The sequence below is a fragment of the Hoplias malabaricus genome, unplaced genomic scaffold (genome assembly GCF_029633855.1).
Source record: "Hoplias malabaricus isolate fHopMal1 unplaced genomic scaffold, fHopMal1.hap1 scaffold_229, whole genome shotgun sequence".
Lineage (NCBI taxonomy): Eukaryota > Metazoa > Chordata > Actinopteri > Characiformes > Erythrinidae > Hoplias > Hoplias malabaricus.
In genome coordinates this window covers 11,450-25,847 of record NW_027100824.1, presented here as the reverse complement: position 1 = coordinate 25,847, position 14,398 = coordinate 11,450, and the positions used below count along the sequence as shown (strand labels likewise).

Genomic DNA, 14,398 nt, shown 5'->3' with positions numbered 1-14,398 from the left:
CACAATATTTTGGGCATATTTGTGTGTATCATAAAACAATGTCTCAGGAATCGGACAACACATTTATGACATTTCTTCTGACAACGTCCTGTAAAAGGAGCTTTTATAAACATGAAACCTTTTGAAAAACTGACTAGACTGGATTATTTTACATTAAAACTCTTTGAAAACCTCAGTACTTCAAATGAATTATGCATAACGTTTGAAAAGTGAGTGGAATTCCTTTTTTTGTTTCTTAATGCATGTAAAATGGGTTGTTTCAATTCTCACAGAATGCAGCTCTGAGCTTTTCTAGCATCTGTTTCTGCAGCATTACGTTATGAACATCCTTTCGTACCGATCAGTGTTTCTTTTTTTTTTTGTTAATTGAAATGCTTTAATTGTGTACCTGTCTTTTTTCTCTCCAAATACTGAATTTTCTGTACGAAAAAGTCTGTGTGCCGTGTTGTCTACCGTTTGTCAGGCAGGAAAAGGTTCAATCTGAGTTGATAACTTTGCTTTTTGAGTTGGTCCTGCCCTGCACATTCCAACAGACTACTTGTATGTGTCTTCTTTCAGCATCACTGACTGCCTATCAGTCCTTACCCAGGAAATTAAGCTAAACACCCAATAAATGTGCAGTTTCATTTCTCATCCTTTCGCTTCTCTTTTTAACAGATTTGTTGCAATGTGAAGCGTAACAGAGCAAACAGACTTGTATATTAATATACATTTAAAAAGCAAGTGTGTATCAGTTTCAATTGACAGTTTTACTGAGCATAATACTCTTTATCTGTTTCCCATCGCCTTACAGTCTTTTTTTTCTGTCTTGGCCCTGGGGTTGTTTTCTTGTGGCCCAGTTTGCCTTTCTCGAAAAAAAAACTGTTCTCTGATGTTTTAACTGATCTGCTTTGGTTGAAGTTCTCTGCATGTCCAGTAGCTCCGCTGTACTGTCTCACTTTATTGGAAACCTTTTTTGATGTCTCAAAAGTTCACTGTGGCCAGAGAAGAGTGGAATGAGTGATGAGTGGATGGATATGTAGCTGATGTCTGATTAGCTCTGTCAGGAAAAATGATTTTTATGGATATAGAGTTTGATGGATCGACATTAAACATGGATTTCAAAAGGACTTTGGTTCATTTTATTATGCTACACTTCACTTCTTTTTATACACACTTTAAGATACATTGAGGAAAACAATATCCTGTGTCATATTAAAAATATGCTACATCTCAAAGTGTTTGTAGCCATTGGGACGAGTTTTGTTTCTATATAAATGTATCCAACACTTAGTTTAAAGCTGTTTGAGTAGAAGCTGTTTCTCCCATAAAAAAAAGACACCTACCAATGTGTACGTACTTAGTTCTGAAGAAACCATGGATGGGCAGATAATAAAATTATTTTGGATAAAGAACTCAGCTTTGTCACACATACTCTGGCTGAGTTGCCATTTTAATTTTTAGAGCTGGTTTCATATTAATGAATTCAAGGAAAACTTATATTTTGAATAATATACAGTAAAAAATGATTCCTGATGACAGACAGATTTCACTATTGGCGCTTTTCCACTGCATTGAACCTACACGACTCGACTCAGCACGGCTCTTTTACTTTTCCACCGGCCAAATCTGGTCCCTGGAACCGGGTAGGCTTTCAGTCCCAGCTCACTTGGGGTTACAACCGTGCCGAGTAGGTACTAAACGGTGATGTGTAAACCGTGCAGAGAGCTGATTGTCCAGAGCCATGTCAATCACCACGAAATGCAGAGCCCATTCAAATTTAGCACAAACTCACTGCTTGTAAAATGTCTTAAGTTAACCGTGCCGAGCCGAGCTGTGTAGAGTTAAGTCCATTAGAACCGGACCCATGCAGTGGAAAAGCCCATAACAGGTAGAAATGCACTGAAAGATTTAAGAATTTATAGCAAGCTCACGTGGTTACAGCTCGCCTGATTGGCTATTCAGATCAACTGGTTAAAAAAAAAAGAGATGTCTGTGTGATATACAGGGGTTAGACAATGAAACTGAAACACCTGTCATTTTAGTGTGGGAGGTTTCATGGCTAAATTGGAGCAGCATGGTGGCCAATCTTCATTAATTGCACATTGCACCAGTAAGACCATGTGCATCCACTGGTTCAAACATTGTGTCCTGAAGGCGGTGCCGTGTATCAGGACGACAACGCACCAATACACACAGCAAGACTGGTGAAAGATTGGTTTGATGAACATGAAAGTGAAGTTGAACATCTCCCATGGCCTGCACCGTCACCAGATCTAAATATTATTGAGACACTTTGGGGTGTTTTGGAGGAGCGGGTCAGGAAACGTTTTCCTCCACCAGCATCACGTGGTGACCTGGGCAATATCCTGCAAGAAGAATGGCTTAAAATCCCTCTGACCACTGTGCAGGACTTGTATATGTCATTCCCAAGACGAATTGACGCTGTATTGGCCACAAAAGGAGGCCCTACACCATACTAATAAATTATTGTGGTCTAAAACCAGGTGTTTCAGTTTCATTGTCCAACCCCTGTATCTCTCATAAAATACAGAATTAAGCACTAATGTTAGCACAACAGTACCAAAAGAGGTAAAGTACATTTGCGTCAGTCAGTAGTTCAGTTCAGAAGCTTCCATTTTTTAAAAAAAGTTTTTTCATGTGAGCACCTGCTTGAGAGAGGGAATGTACAACATTCAATCACTGTTTAAATCCTTGTCCACTGATCTCAGTGCTGACGGAGGAATGAGGCCCAGAAGCTTTGATTGAAATGGAACCCTGATCTGTTGACTGGTGTGTAGTTCTCCTCTTTGACCACAGAAGGCAGTGTAGTTTAAACCAGAAGAGGATTGTCCAGCACTGCCACTCCAGCAGCTACGCCTCCATCAGCGTGTTCGGAACTTTTGGTCCTGAGCAGATGACCCGCACACTCGTTCATCACCATCACGTTTCCCCTCCTGTGAGTCAACACAAAGTGTTTCTGTGCATTTCTTTACAGTGGATGCTATAGTTTGTAACTAGTTTTAAATATAACCTATAATTTGACAAGGACTGCTCATTGTTTTCCAGACAACCTTAAGTGGGAATGTCACTTTCATGTGAGAACAATCTCTCCATCCTCCCACATACCTGACATAGGCTCCAAACACACCCAGCTCACTGAGACATGTGCCCAGTCTGAGAGGAGCATCCGGTCGGAGCAGGTAATTCAGACAGGGGCGGGGCTGGATCTTGTCCATCAGGATGTAGGCCGTTCTCTCTGTGCTGTTCTTCATGCTCTCCAACACCCGGCAGATTTCCTCCCCGTAAATGTTGTTCCCTGAGAAGACAGACATGTGGGATCTGGCACAAGGATTAAATGTATTTGTGTTGGTGTATTAGAGGTCATGGATCTAAACTCACCACCTCCTTCTCTCTGGGGTTTCAGTACGTACTGGTCTGGGTTGGCTAAAGCCATGGCTACTGTTTTGTCACCTTCATCCCCCTAGTGGCAGAAAATAAGAGATTATACATTCTGCATGCAGGTTTGAGAATGCCTGCAAAAAAAAAATGTCATCATTCCACAAGTATGGCCTCTCACGGATGGGACTTAACTTCTTACCACTCTATGCTTTGCAATATACAGAGGCAGTTTCTAAGACAAGAATTAAGCCCAGTCCTGGACTACACACCATTCTGAATTGTTCTGTTTTATTTATATAGAGGACACTAGGCTTAATCCCTGTCTGAGAAACCAGCTTATTATTTATCAGCCACAGCTCTGTACCAGTAATATAATAACGATTGTAAAAAAGTGTACTTACCATATCTAGTGTGTACAAGCCAGCGAACGTAGCAAAGATCTGGGCCACAGTTTCAGGCTCATCAGGAAAGAAGCGCTCCAGGACCCCCGGCCTCGCCAGCTCCTGCTGGACCTTCTTGGTGCCGGCAAGGTGAGTGCCAATATCAGGACACTTCACAGCACACGAGCGCTCAATCATCAACCGCGCCTCCCAACTCTGTGAAACATGACATACTTCATAGCTGCGGTTTACTACAACTGTCAACTGTAAATGAGGTCCTAAAGCCAGTGGAGATCTATGTTTGAAGAAGTTAGAAACGCAGGCAACTTACTTGTTCCGATTTGTAGTTTTGAGGCATGTATCCATTACGGAAATACACAATGGCAACCTCCTGTCCATCTCTGAAAACACATCAAATGTTTACTTTATTGCAGAATTTGACACTTTTGTTTATGAAAAACATGTTCCAAACACTTACACAAACAGCTTCTTGTCCTTGTCCAACATTCCACCTTTATACACATCTTCAAACTGCCTCCTTATCACAGGAATGTCCCTATACATGCACAACATACAAACACACACATATACACTGCCTTTAAGTTTAGTCATATTTTAAGCTTAAGTTTAATCCCCTTCCTCACTGTTTATCGTGCACAAGTTTTAATCCCTGAAAGGCTTGTGGAGCCCAGTGGTGCAACTTACCTCGACCAAAGCTCATTCTCCACGCATCGATGGTCATAAATATTCCTCTGAACATCCTCAACAAGAAACAACACCACTGCCCTGTGACAAAAATATTATAAATAGAACATTTAAGTTATATTCTTAATACTTATTAACTACGTTATACACACATTATATATATATGAATTTCTTACTGACATGTAGCTAAACCATGGAGGGAACTTCTAATACCTCAGTCAGTACACATCAAAGGTAAGTAGTAACTACTTCTGTCAATACCCAAATTAAATTCTGATGGATTTGAATACCCATATATTCAAAATAGCTGTGATAGATGTTGTGCTGTTAGGTCACTACTGTGTGTTGTTTGATATGTGGGCTTCACCAGTCGCCACAGGCAAAAGGGTTTGTGTCAAGAAAATGATTATAAACAATGAACAGCTATACTTTTCATGATTAAAATGTGCACTACACCATGTGAACAATCCGACTCTGCTGATGATCTGCTGAATAGTTTTAAATCAAAAATCGTAAGTGTTATGGATGAGATTGCACCAGTTAGCGTGAAGGCTGTTTTGCAAACAGAAAGCACCATGGAGAAACGCTTCTGTCGTTCAAATCCAAAAGAGGGAGTGTCGCAAGGCAGAACGCAGATGGCACAAAATGAGTCTTCATATTCACAAAGAAATCTACAAAGATACGCTATGTGATTACAACATGACAGTCCTATTTCTCTAGCGTCATCAACAACAACATTAACAACAGCAAAATCCTCTTCGCCGTGATCGACTGACTCACAAACTCACCCACACCTATGGCCCCTGAAATTGTATCAACTGAGAGATGTAATGAGTTTGCATTCTTTTTTAACACTAAAATCCAGAATATCAGGCGAGCGATTAGTAAATCTATATCCAACAATGAGTCTGTACCCTCTCCATCACCTTATAAAGACATCTTAGTTAAAATGTCAGAGTTCAGTACTGTTATTAATAAAATAAACCCATCCTCTTGCAGCCTTGACACACTACCAACCAAATTTCACACTATAGCACCAAACTTATTGTCTGACACATTCTAAACACCTCACTCATGTCGGGGGTCTTTCTGAGCTCACTAAAAACTGCAGTTGTAAGGACCCTTCTACAAAAGAAAAATTTTGAATCATCTTAGATTAGTAACTACAGACCGATTTCTAATTTACCGTTCACTGGCAAAATCATTGAGAAAATTGTTTTCAGGCAAATCACTAGCTTCTTTTCCTTAAACAGCAGCCTAGACAAATTCCAGTCCGGGTTCTGGTCTAATCACAGCACTGAGACTGCTCTAATCAAGGTAATTAATGACATTCGCTTAAATACAGATGCTGGAAAGGTATCTTTTCTATTATTTTTTGACCTCAGTGCTGCCTTTGATACCACTGACCATAAGATTCTTATAGATAGACTCGCAAACTGGGTTGAACTCTCAAGAACAGCCCTAAAGTGGTTCGTTTCATACCTGCAAGGCAGGAACTACTTTGTAGAAATAGAAAATAATATTTCAGAGACCATGCCAGTGACCTGTGGTGTCCCCCAGGGTTCTATTCTTGGTCCACTTTTATTTCATTTATACATGCTTCCTCTTGGCCAGATTTTACAAAACTATGGACTGTCCTATCACAGCTATGCAAATGATACTCAGATGTACGTGACCCTGTGCCCAACAGACTCTGGTCCAGTTGACTTATTATGCAAGTGCCTTTAACACATCACTAACTGGATGGTACACAACTTTCTGCAGTGGAATAAAGATAAAACAGAGATTATTCTATTTTAATCATTTTATCATGTTTTTGTTTACACTTTTTATGTATTTCCTTTTATTGCACTATTTTAATTGTTTTAAGGGACTGATTTTTTATTTTCTTGCTTTTAATTTAACAGTTTTTTTTCTGTAAAGCATTTTAAATTGCTCTTGTATGTGTAAAGATCCTCTACAAATAAACTTGCCTTGCCTATGTAAATTTACTTTTATTTGTAATTTAATTATTATTTTACCAAAGTAGAAAGTATAATTTATTTTGGGACGATATACAGCACAATTCATCTTGATCATATGGCCACAGATTAGCCTGGCTGTATCCCAAATGGCACCTTACTACCTACACAGTGCACTATTTAGGTACTGAAATACTGCCTCCTGCACCTAAAAAAATAGCATATATATATATATAAAGCAACTTAGGATTACTTGGAAATTTTTTGTGCTTATTTGGCACAAAAAGAAAACCCATCACATGTGGGGCTCATGGCCATGAGGTAAATAGAGAAAAACCATCACATGTGAAGTCAGGCCACAGCTTAAATAAAGAAAAAACTATATATGAGGTCAAATGGAAACAGTAAAGCTACACAGAAATGATAGTTAGCAGTATAACCTTAATGATTAAACTAACTTTTCTGAGCCATACAGTTCCCAGGCCTTTGCCAAGGCTTTGGCCAAACCTGCTGCTGGGTTGTTATCCATAATTTGCTCCTGTTCCTCTGGCCTGTTCGCAACCTTGAGAATGTGCCTGGAATGGGAATGTTAAAATATATGGTAAGCATTAATTTACAACTTTAGATACTTTTGTTGATGATTAGCTAAAGGTTCATTTTTGGATAAAATGTTTCGTTTACTGATATGTTCCACGTGGAGCAGCACACACTCACCGATGGACTGCCGGCATCCGTGAGACAAGACCCCCAAAACTGGCAGCAATGGTGTTGATTTCAATCTGCTTTAAAGACGCACTTCCATCAGCACCCTGGTCCAGCATGTAATCTGAACGATTCAGGCCGAGCACTATAGGCTTAGAAATAAACATTAGACTTTAGCAAAATCATAGTTTGTATTAAATTGACACAAATGATTGTCCGGTGTGTAAACATTACCTAAGGACATTAGTGCACAAAATAACAACAGTAAATCATCATCATTATTACACTGTCACTAATATTATACAAAAATACCGATGCTGGCGATTCCTGTTGCACTTGCTTGTAAATGTTGAAGAGTTTTGCAGTGAAGTCATCAACTCTGATTGTGCTGTTGGGACACAGGGAACAGTACACTTGCTGTGAGCATGAGGAGATTAATCAGTGGCCTCATAAACAAAGATCACTACTCAGCTTTTACTGCCTTTTTTCTCTAGGTGAATGTTTCATGAAAAATGGACTGAAAGGAACCATCCAGAATAAATGGAGGGGTGGGAGGGAGGTGTATATATTGCACAAAGTACATATGAAGAAATGTAATGTTCATGGTTAAACTCAAATGTCAATGAACTGTTATCAAATTTTCACACAGAACTAAATAAAGTAAAAACCAGTACCTGGTGAGAGCCTCCTCCAGAAAGAGTGGATTCTGGCTGATTCTGTCCACTAGTTCATTAAAGCGGGTTTGAACTAGGAGGGCCTGGTGATAGAGTGCCCCGGGCACTGGAGAGGGGAAGAGTGTGAACGGTGCGTAGCTCACTACCTACAAACAAACACACAGCTTACACACATCTATACCGACACTGCTTTGTAGCTAATTCAATGAACGGTCAGTCTTTGGTCGGTGTCCCAAAGCACCAGGGCAGAATTAACTTTCTGTAATCCAGAGACAAAACGCTGCCTTATGAGAGACAGGATTCCAAACATGTCTCTGCATTAATTCCGCCTCGGTGATTGTGTGATGGAAACTTTTAATCCTTTAACATTTTATTTAGTTTTTTATGCTTAGGGTAAAAATTAATAGGAAAAGCTTTTTATGGGTCAATAAATCTATTAAACTGACACATCATGGGTATATTACTATGGGGCCAGTTTGGCAGACCCAGTATGAACCAATGTCTTCTAGAAATTTCAAATGGTGGTTCACTGTAAACTTAAAATTAAACTTGATATAGTTTTGTGAAACATGAAAAAGAAAGAAGAAAATATATCAACGTTTGTGCTTTTACTTCAGGAGAGTTTGGTTTGTCTTTGGTCCGCATTAAGACTCCATACAGCAATGCAGTGTCTTTGGCCACGTCCTCCAGCCTTTTTATTAAGTCCTCATTTCGCAAAACATCCTCTGGGATCCCATTGGTACACATTGTGCATTTACCTGGAATAAGATTAAACAGGATTTCTGTCATTCTCACTTTCCTCAAATTCATGAAGTAGTTGCTGCAAGTCTCCTAAACAGAGATGTGTCGACAAATTTCCATACTCTGGAAAAAGTAGTGTTACTGTGGATTAACGCTGGACAATAATTCACAATATAAAATATTCCTATATAAATTATTTACAGTATCTGTCACTGATTGACGGTCATCACAGGGCGCTGCCATCAGTTCATTGCAATCAGTTTTAAAGTTAGTTTAAAAATATTAATATTGACAAAGCCAAGAGGCTTTAGTTTGATGACGTCATGTTTCTTATAGCCCTTGGCAGATTCCCTGTGGCTGTTTTATCGTTCATATCGATATCGGAATTGTACTGACCGAAACTAAGAAATATACCGTGATATAAATTTTGACCATATCATCCAGCTCTAACTAATTAAAAAATAGCTGCAGTAAAATGAAGTCACTGAGCAAAACACATGAGAAAATAGCCACTAAACATACAATATGTTCATAGTTAATGTAACTAAATGGAAAGCAAAAGTATACATTTATTCCACACTCTGAGTAAATGCAGTTATTAGCCACCGCTGAATCTGAGAGCTGAGAGCTGCTGTAGGAGTCAGAGGAAAACGCCGCGGTCACCGTGACTCTGCATTTCGCTACTCTCTGTCCTTCACTGAAATTTGTTCTCAGTGTTCTCGCTTTTTATGTTAGAGAACTCCAGTTAAAATCAGTAGCTCACCCGCTGTCTGCACACGCTCTCTCTCTGTCCTTCTTGGCTCAAAGCTGCTTACGATTCAGTGTTTAACCGGAGCCCAGCACTCCTCTGTGTCTGTTTTTACCACGTGATTAAAGTGAAACCGGTTCTGAGCTACGTTTCCTCCGACACCGGTGTCCGGCCTCAGCGTTGTTGCCCAACCACCGCCGTCAGCGCTACACACACCACCCGACACACCAAAGTCTGTGACCGTCGAATTCTGTGACCCTAGAGGGCGCTACTTTATAGCTTTGCCATAGGGGGTCACAGTTTCTGACAGCTGCCGTCAGAATTGGTGACCCCCACTGAATCTCCATATAAACCCTATAAACATTCAGGTTTAAGTACATTTATGTTATTAATATTCAGTGGGGTCACAAATTCTGACGGCAGCTGACAGAAACTGTGACCCCCTATGGCAAAGCTATAAAGTAGCGCCCTCTAGGGTCACAGAATTCGACGGTTACAAAATTCGGTGTAACACCGGCATTTCAAAATAACGGGCCTTTCTATAGCGGTTAATTATAAAATAAAATAAATTGACATTAATAAATTTAAAAATTAACAAAAAATCATAATAGTTATAATAACAGATTTCTAAAATGTTTAAGGTAACAATTTCAAATTCTCAATCCATTCCCGCCATTTACAACTTGTTTATCTTTTTAGTGAAAGACATGCATCTTCAGTTCTTTCCACTATTTGCAAATCGTCGTTTATGGCTTTTTTTTTTTTTTTTTTTTTAATATATATATGTTTGCTTAACATGATCTCCTTAACATGGCTTTTGAGTGGAATTTTCTATGTGCGTACTTTTGTGATTCTATGTACAGTTATATATATATATATATATATATATATATATATATATATATATATATATATATATATAATTATTATTATTAATATTATTAAATTTTAAGGTAACATATTTTTTAACAATTTGTTTGTTTGATTTCCTTGAAAACACTACTTTTGAGTGGACGTTTCCTTATCTGCATGCATTTTTGTGGTTTAATGTTAAAATCAAGAGTAATATAAAATATAAAAATGTATGCAGGATCACAGCTGCCTGCACCAGTGTTTATTACAGACCAAGCCAACTTAACGCACTGAAAGTATCAGACTCCACCAACTTGCTGCAGGAAAACTGGTGTGTCCTTCTCCCTCAATCCTCAGAAGTGACTTTGAGCAATGAACTTGACCTCAACTGTGCCCTGGCCGCTGGGGATGTGTGGCTGCCACTGTGGGTGTGTTCACCGCCCCTAGTGCACTAGTGTATGTGTGTATTCACTGCCACAGATGTTTGATACGTTTTATACGTTGTTCAGTGGCAAATATATGCACACCACAAAGAAAAAAGCAGCCTTGACAAACGTTTTGTAAATAGTAAGCTCAGCACGTCCTGGGCAGAAGTGTCATATTCTAACTTTCACAGATGAAACTCCCTTCACCATCAGCAAAACTGCTTGTATTTGAGAGTTTTACGCCTTGTTGGCATTTATCATTTTGAATGTTCATACAGTACCACACATTGTTTGTTTACAGATGTAAATTTGCACATAAATATGATTGTACAAATGATCACATAACCACAACATGATTTGCATGAAATGGATCAAACAGATGCTGATCAAGGTGAACCCATTGAACAAAAGGATCTAAATATATTCATGCTTCATAAGCTTAGCCTTGTAACACACAGTGATATGAAGTTTAAGGAAGAAATATAAAACATTGCCTATGGAAGAACTGAGTGATGGTGTTGATTATAAATTGTTTAATCATATGGTGTCTTGCTATCCCTTTGGGCCACCATCCCCTTATTGTGTGTGGAAGTGAGCAACATGTTTGTAATCTTCTTAGCTTTATTTTTATATTTATTTCTATTATTCAACCTGATATTTGGAACAGCTACTCCTCCTAACGTTCCACCTTCTCCATGTCCATCTTGATCTGTGCTTGAATACAGATTTGGATCTCACTCCTCTGTGTTTAATCACTTGTTCAGTTTCACACCATTCATTTAATAGAAGTTGAAGTTGGTAATCCAATCTAATTACCAATCTAGCTCTCTGTGATTATGGTCTGAATTCCCTTTTTCAGCACATTTTCTTCTAAAATCCATGAACATCTTTTAAACTTTTAATGGTAGAGTAATACATGTAAATCCTGTAACTTTGAAATTGTTTCACAACCAGGATTATTAACCAGGAAGTTAATAATAATAATAATAATAATAATACATTTTATTTGTAATGCACTTTACATTTCAAGGAAAAGTTGTAAGTTTGCCATAGGAAGGGTAGAATGTGATTTTTGTGGTGTGTTAGCAAAGACTTTTTTCAAAATGTTCTTGTGTTTTTAAAACTGTAAAAAAGACATTCTTGCATAATCTGCACAGGATTTGCACCAAATACATTGAAAAACTGTTTTTACTGAAATTATGTGCTTTGTTAGACAAATTGGGGAATACACATTTGCTTGTAGTGAGGAAAATCAGATGGACCAAGGTGTTCCTATAATAAAACTCACTACTACTCCTCACTCAAAGTTTAAACAAAGTTACTCCTCCGCGGGTTTTAAGATAAAATCACTAAACTTTTTAGAACTGTGCTACTCAGAATAAGGGGTAACAGTCGGGGATGGTGTTCAATTGTCTATAATATATCATGTACATTTAATAGTTCCCATTCTTGTTATCGGGCATAACAAGATCGAGGCAATAGCACCATTTGGAGGGGAGCTGCTGCCAGCAGGATGAACTAAAAAGAAATTTGAAAATACATTTAATAATATCTCATAGGGAGTAAAGGGCTTAGGACTAGAATAACTTTGACTGATTTCTACAACTGGCAGGAACAATAGGGGCAGTGAGAGTAAAGCAACAGCACCTAAACCCATGTCTCAAGTGCCCTTGAACACAACATTTAACTCCTCAACTGCTGCCCAGGCAGATTCAACTGCTTATAGTGGAATTTGAATATTATATAAACCTCTTACTTTTATTTTGCCCATGTACCAATTTCAAATTTTATATTTGTTTATATTTACACAATAAAATAAATATTTGAGATTTGATTTGTTTAGTACATAGTTGGTATTTGAAAATTTTGAAACATTTTCTTTGTATTTATGTCAGTTAAATAAATGTTCAAGAAAATCAACATATCTTGTAATTTACAAAATATTTCTCGTTTATTTTTGATCATACAGTGGGACACTTGGTTCCAGAATGAATTTTACTAAGGTTTGATACCATTAAACTGTTACTAAGGCTTAGTAATGAAGGGCTCAGTCATTCACAAGGATGGGGCGAGGTTCACCACTTTGTAAACAACCGCATGAGCAAATCATCCAACAGTTTAAGAACAATGTTTCTCAACGTACAATTGCAAGGAATTTCATCAGCTACATTCCATAATATCATCAATAGATTCAGCGAAATCTCTGGAAGTAAGCAACAAGGCCAAAAAGCAATATTGAATGCCTGTGACCTTTGATCCCTCAGGCAGCACTGCATTAAAAACAGACATCCATCCATCCATTATCTGTAACCGCTTATCCAATTTAAGGTCGCGGGGGGTCCAGAGCCTACCTGGAATCATTGGGCGCAAGGCGGGAATACACCCTAGAGGGGACGCCAGTCCTTCACAGGGCAACACAGACACACACGCACACCTACGGATACTTTCGAGTCGCCAATCCACCTGCAACGTGTGTTTTTGGACTGTGGGAGGAAACCGGAGCACCCGGAGGAAACCCACGCGGACACGGGGAGAACACACCAACTCCTCACAGACAGTCACCCGGAGCGGGAATCGAACCCACAACCTCCAGGTCCCTGGAGCTGTGTGACTGCGACACTACCTGCTGCGCCACCGTGCCGCCCTAAAAACAGACATATTAATGTATATTAAGACATGGGCTCAGGAACATTTCAGAAAACCATTGTCAGTGAACACAGTTTGTCGCATCTACAAGTGCAAGTTAAAACTCTACCCTGCAAAGTGAAAGCCATATATCAACAACACCCAGAAATGTTGCCAGCTTCTCTGGGTCCGAGGTTATCTGAGACGGACTGACGCAAAGTGAAAAAGTGTCCTGTGGTCTCACAAGTCCATATTTCAAATTGTTTTTGTAAATCAAGGATGTTGTGTCTTCCGGGCCAAAGAGGCAAAGGACTGTCCAGATTGTTATCAGCGCAGAGTTCAAAAGCCAGCATCTCTGATGGTGTGGGGGTGTGTTAGTGCCCATGGCATAGGGAACTTGCACATCTGTGAAGGCACCATTCATGCTTAAAGGTACATACAGGTTTTGGAGAAACATATGCTGCCATCCAAGCAACGACATCCCTGCTTATTTCAGCAAGACAATGCCAAGCCACATTCTATGCGTGTTACAACAGCGTGGCTTCGTAGTAAAAGAGTGCAGGTACTAGACTGACCTGCCTGCAGTCCAGACCTGTCTCCCACTGAAAATGTGTGGTGTATTATGAAGTGCAAAATACGACAACGGAGACCCTGGACTGTTGAGCAACTGAAGTTGTACATCAAGCAAGAATGGGAAAGAGTTCCACCTACAAAGCTTCAACAATTAGTATCCTCAGTTCCCAAATGCTTATTGAGTGTTGTTAAAAGGAAAGGTGATGAAACACAGTGGTAAACATGCACCTGTTCAAACTTTTTTGGAACGTGTTGCAGACCTCAAATTCAAAGTGAGTGAATATTTGCAAAAAAAAAAAAAATGTATTCGTTTGAACATTAAATATCTTTGTAGTGTATTCAATTGAATATAGTTTGAAAAGGATTTGCAAATAATTGTTTTCTGTTTTTATTTATGTTTTACACAATGTCCCAACTTCATTGAAATTGGGGTTGTAATATTAAAGTATGAAAATGACCATATTGCTGAGTACTGTACAAACATAGCCTTTAACTGGCACCAGTCCCTAACGCATGATTGAAAGCCTGGAGCACCTTAGATTTCCTATACACAGCCTGTGTGTACACTCATATTTATAATTCTTTGAAACATGGAAAGCCATAAAATTATCCTAAAAAAAACCCATAAAGT

The 14,398-nt window shown here is 38.9% G+C and overlaps 1 protein-coding gene across 1 annotated transcript; it reads right to left on the bottom strand.

Annotated features, from left to right (window-relative positions):
- Positions 1-612: 612 nt before the first annotated feature.
- On the bottom strand, positions 613-9,402 carry gss (glutathione synthetase). The gene is made up of 13 exons (XM_066658716.1): positions 9,308-9,402; positions 8,416-8,561; positions 7,804-7,949; positions 7,442-7,517; positions 7,142-7,281; positions 6,886-7,002; positions 4,467-4,547; positions 4,240-4,317; positions 4,093-4,162; positions 3,783-3,977; positions 3,382-3,463; positions 3,109-3,298; positions 613-2,936 (listed from the first exon to the last, which is right to left on the bottom strand). The coding sequence occupies exons 2-13, from the start codon at positions 8,548-8,550 to the stop codon at positions 2,813-2,815; spliced, it is 1,434 nt and encodes a 477-aa protein (XP_066514813.1). The 5' UTR covers positions 8,551-8,561; positions 9,308-9,402; the 3' UTR covers positions 613-2,812.
- Positions 9,403-14,398: the final 4,996 nt, after the last annotated feature.

Coding starts and splice junctions, on each gene's coding strand:
- gss (XM_066658716.1), bottom strand. CDS start 8,550: ATGTGTACCAATGGGATCCCAGAGGATGTTTTGCGAAATGAGGACTTA. Junction 4,318..4,466: donor GAGAATGAGCTTTGGTCGAG/GTAAGTTGCACC, acceptor GTGCATGTATAG/GGACATTCCTGTGATAAGGA. Junction 3,464..3,782: donor GCTTGTACACACTAGATATG/GTAAGTACACTT, acceptor TTCTGCCACTAG/GGGGATGAAGGTGACAAAAC.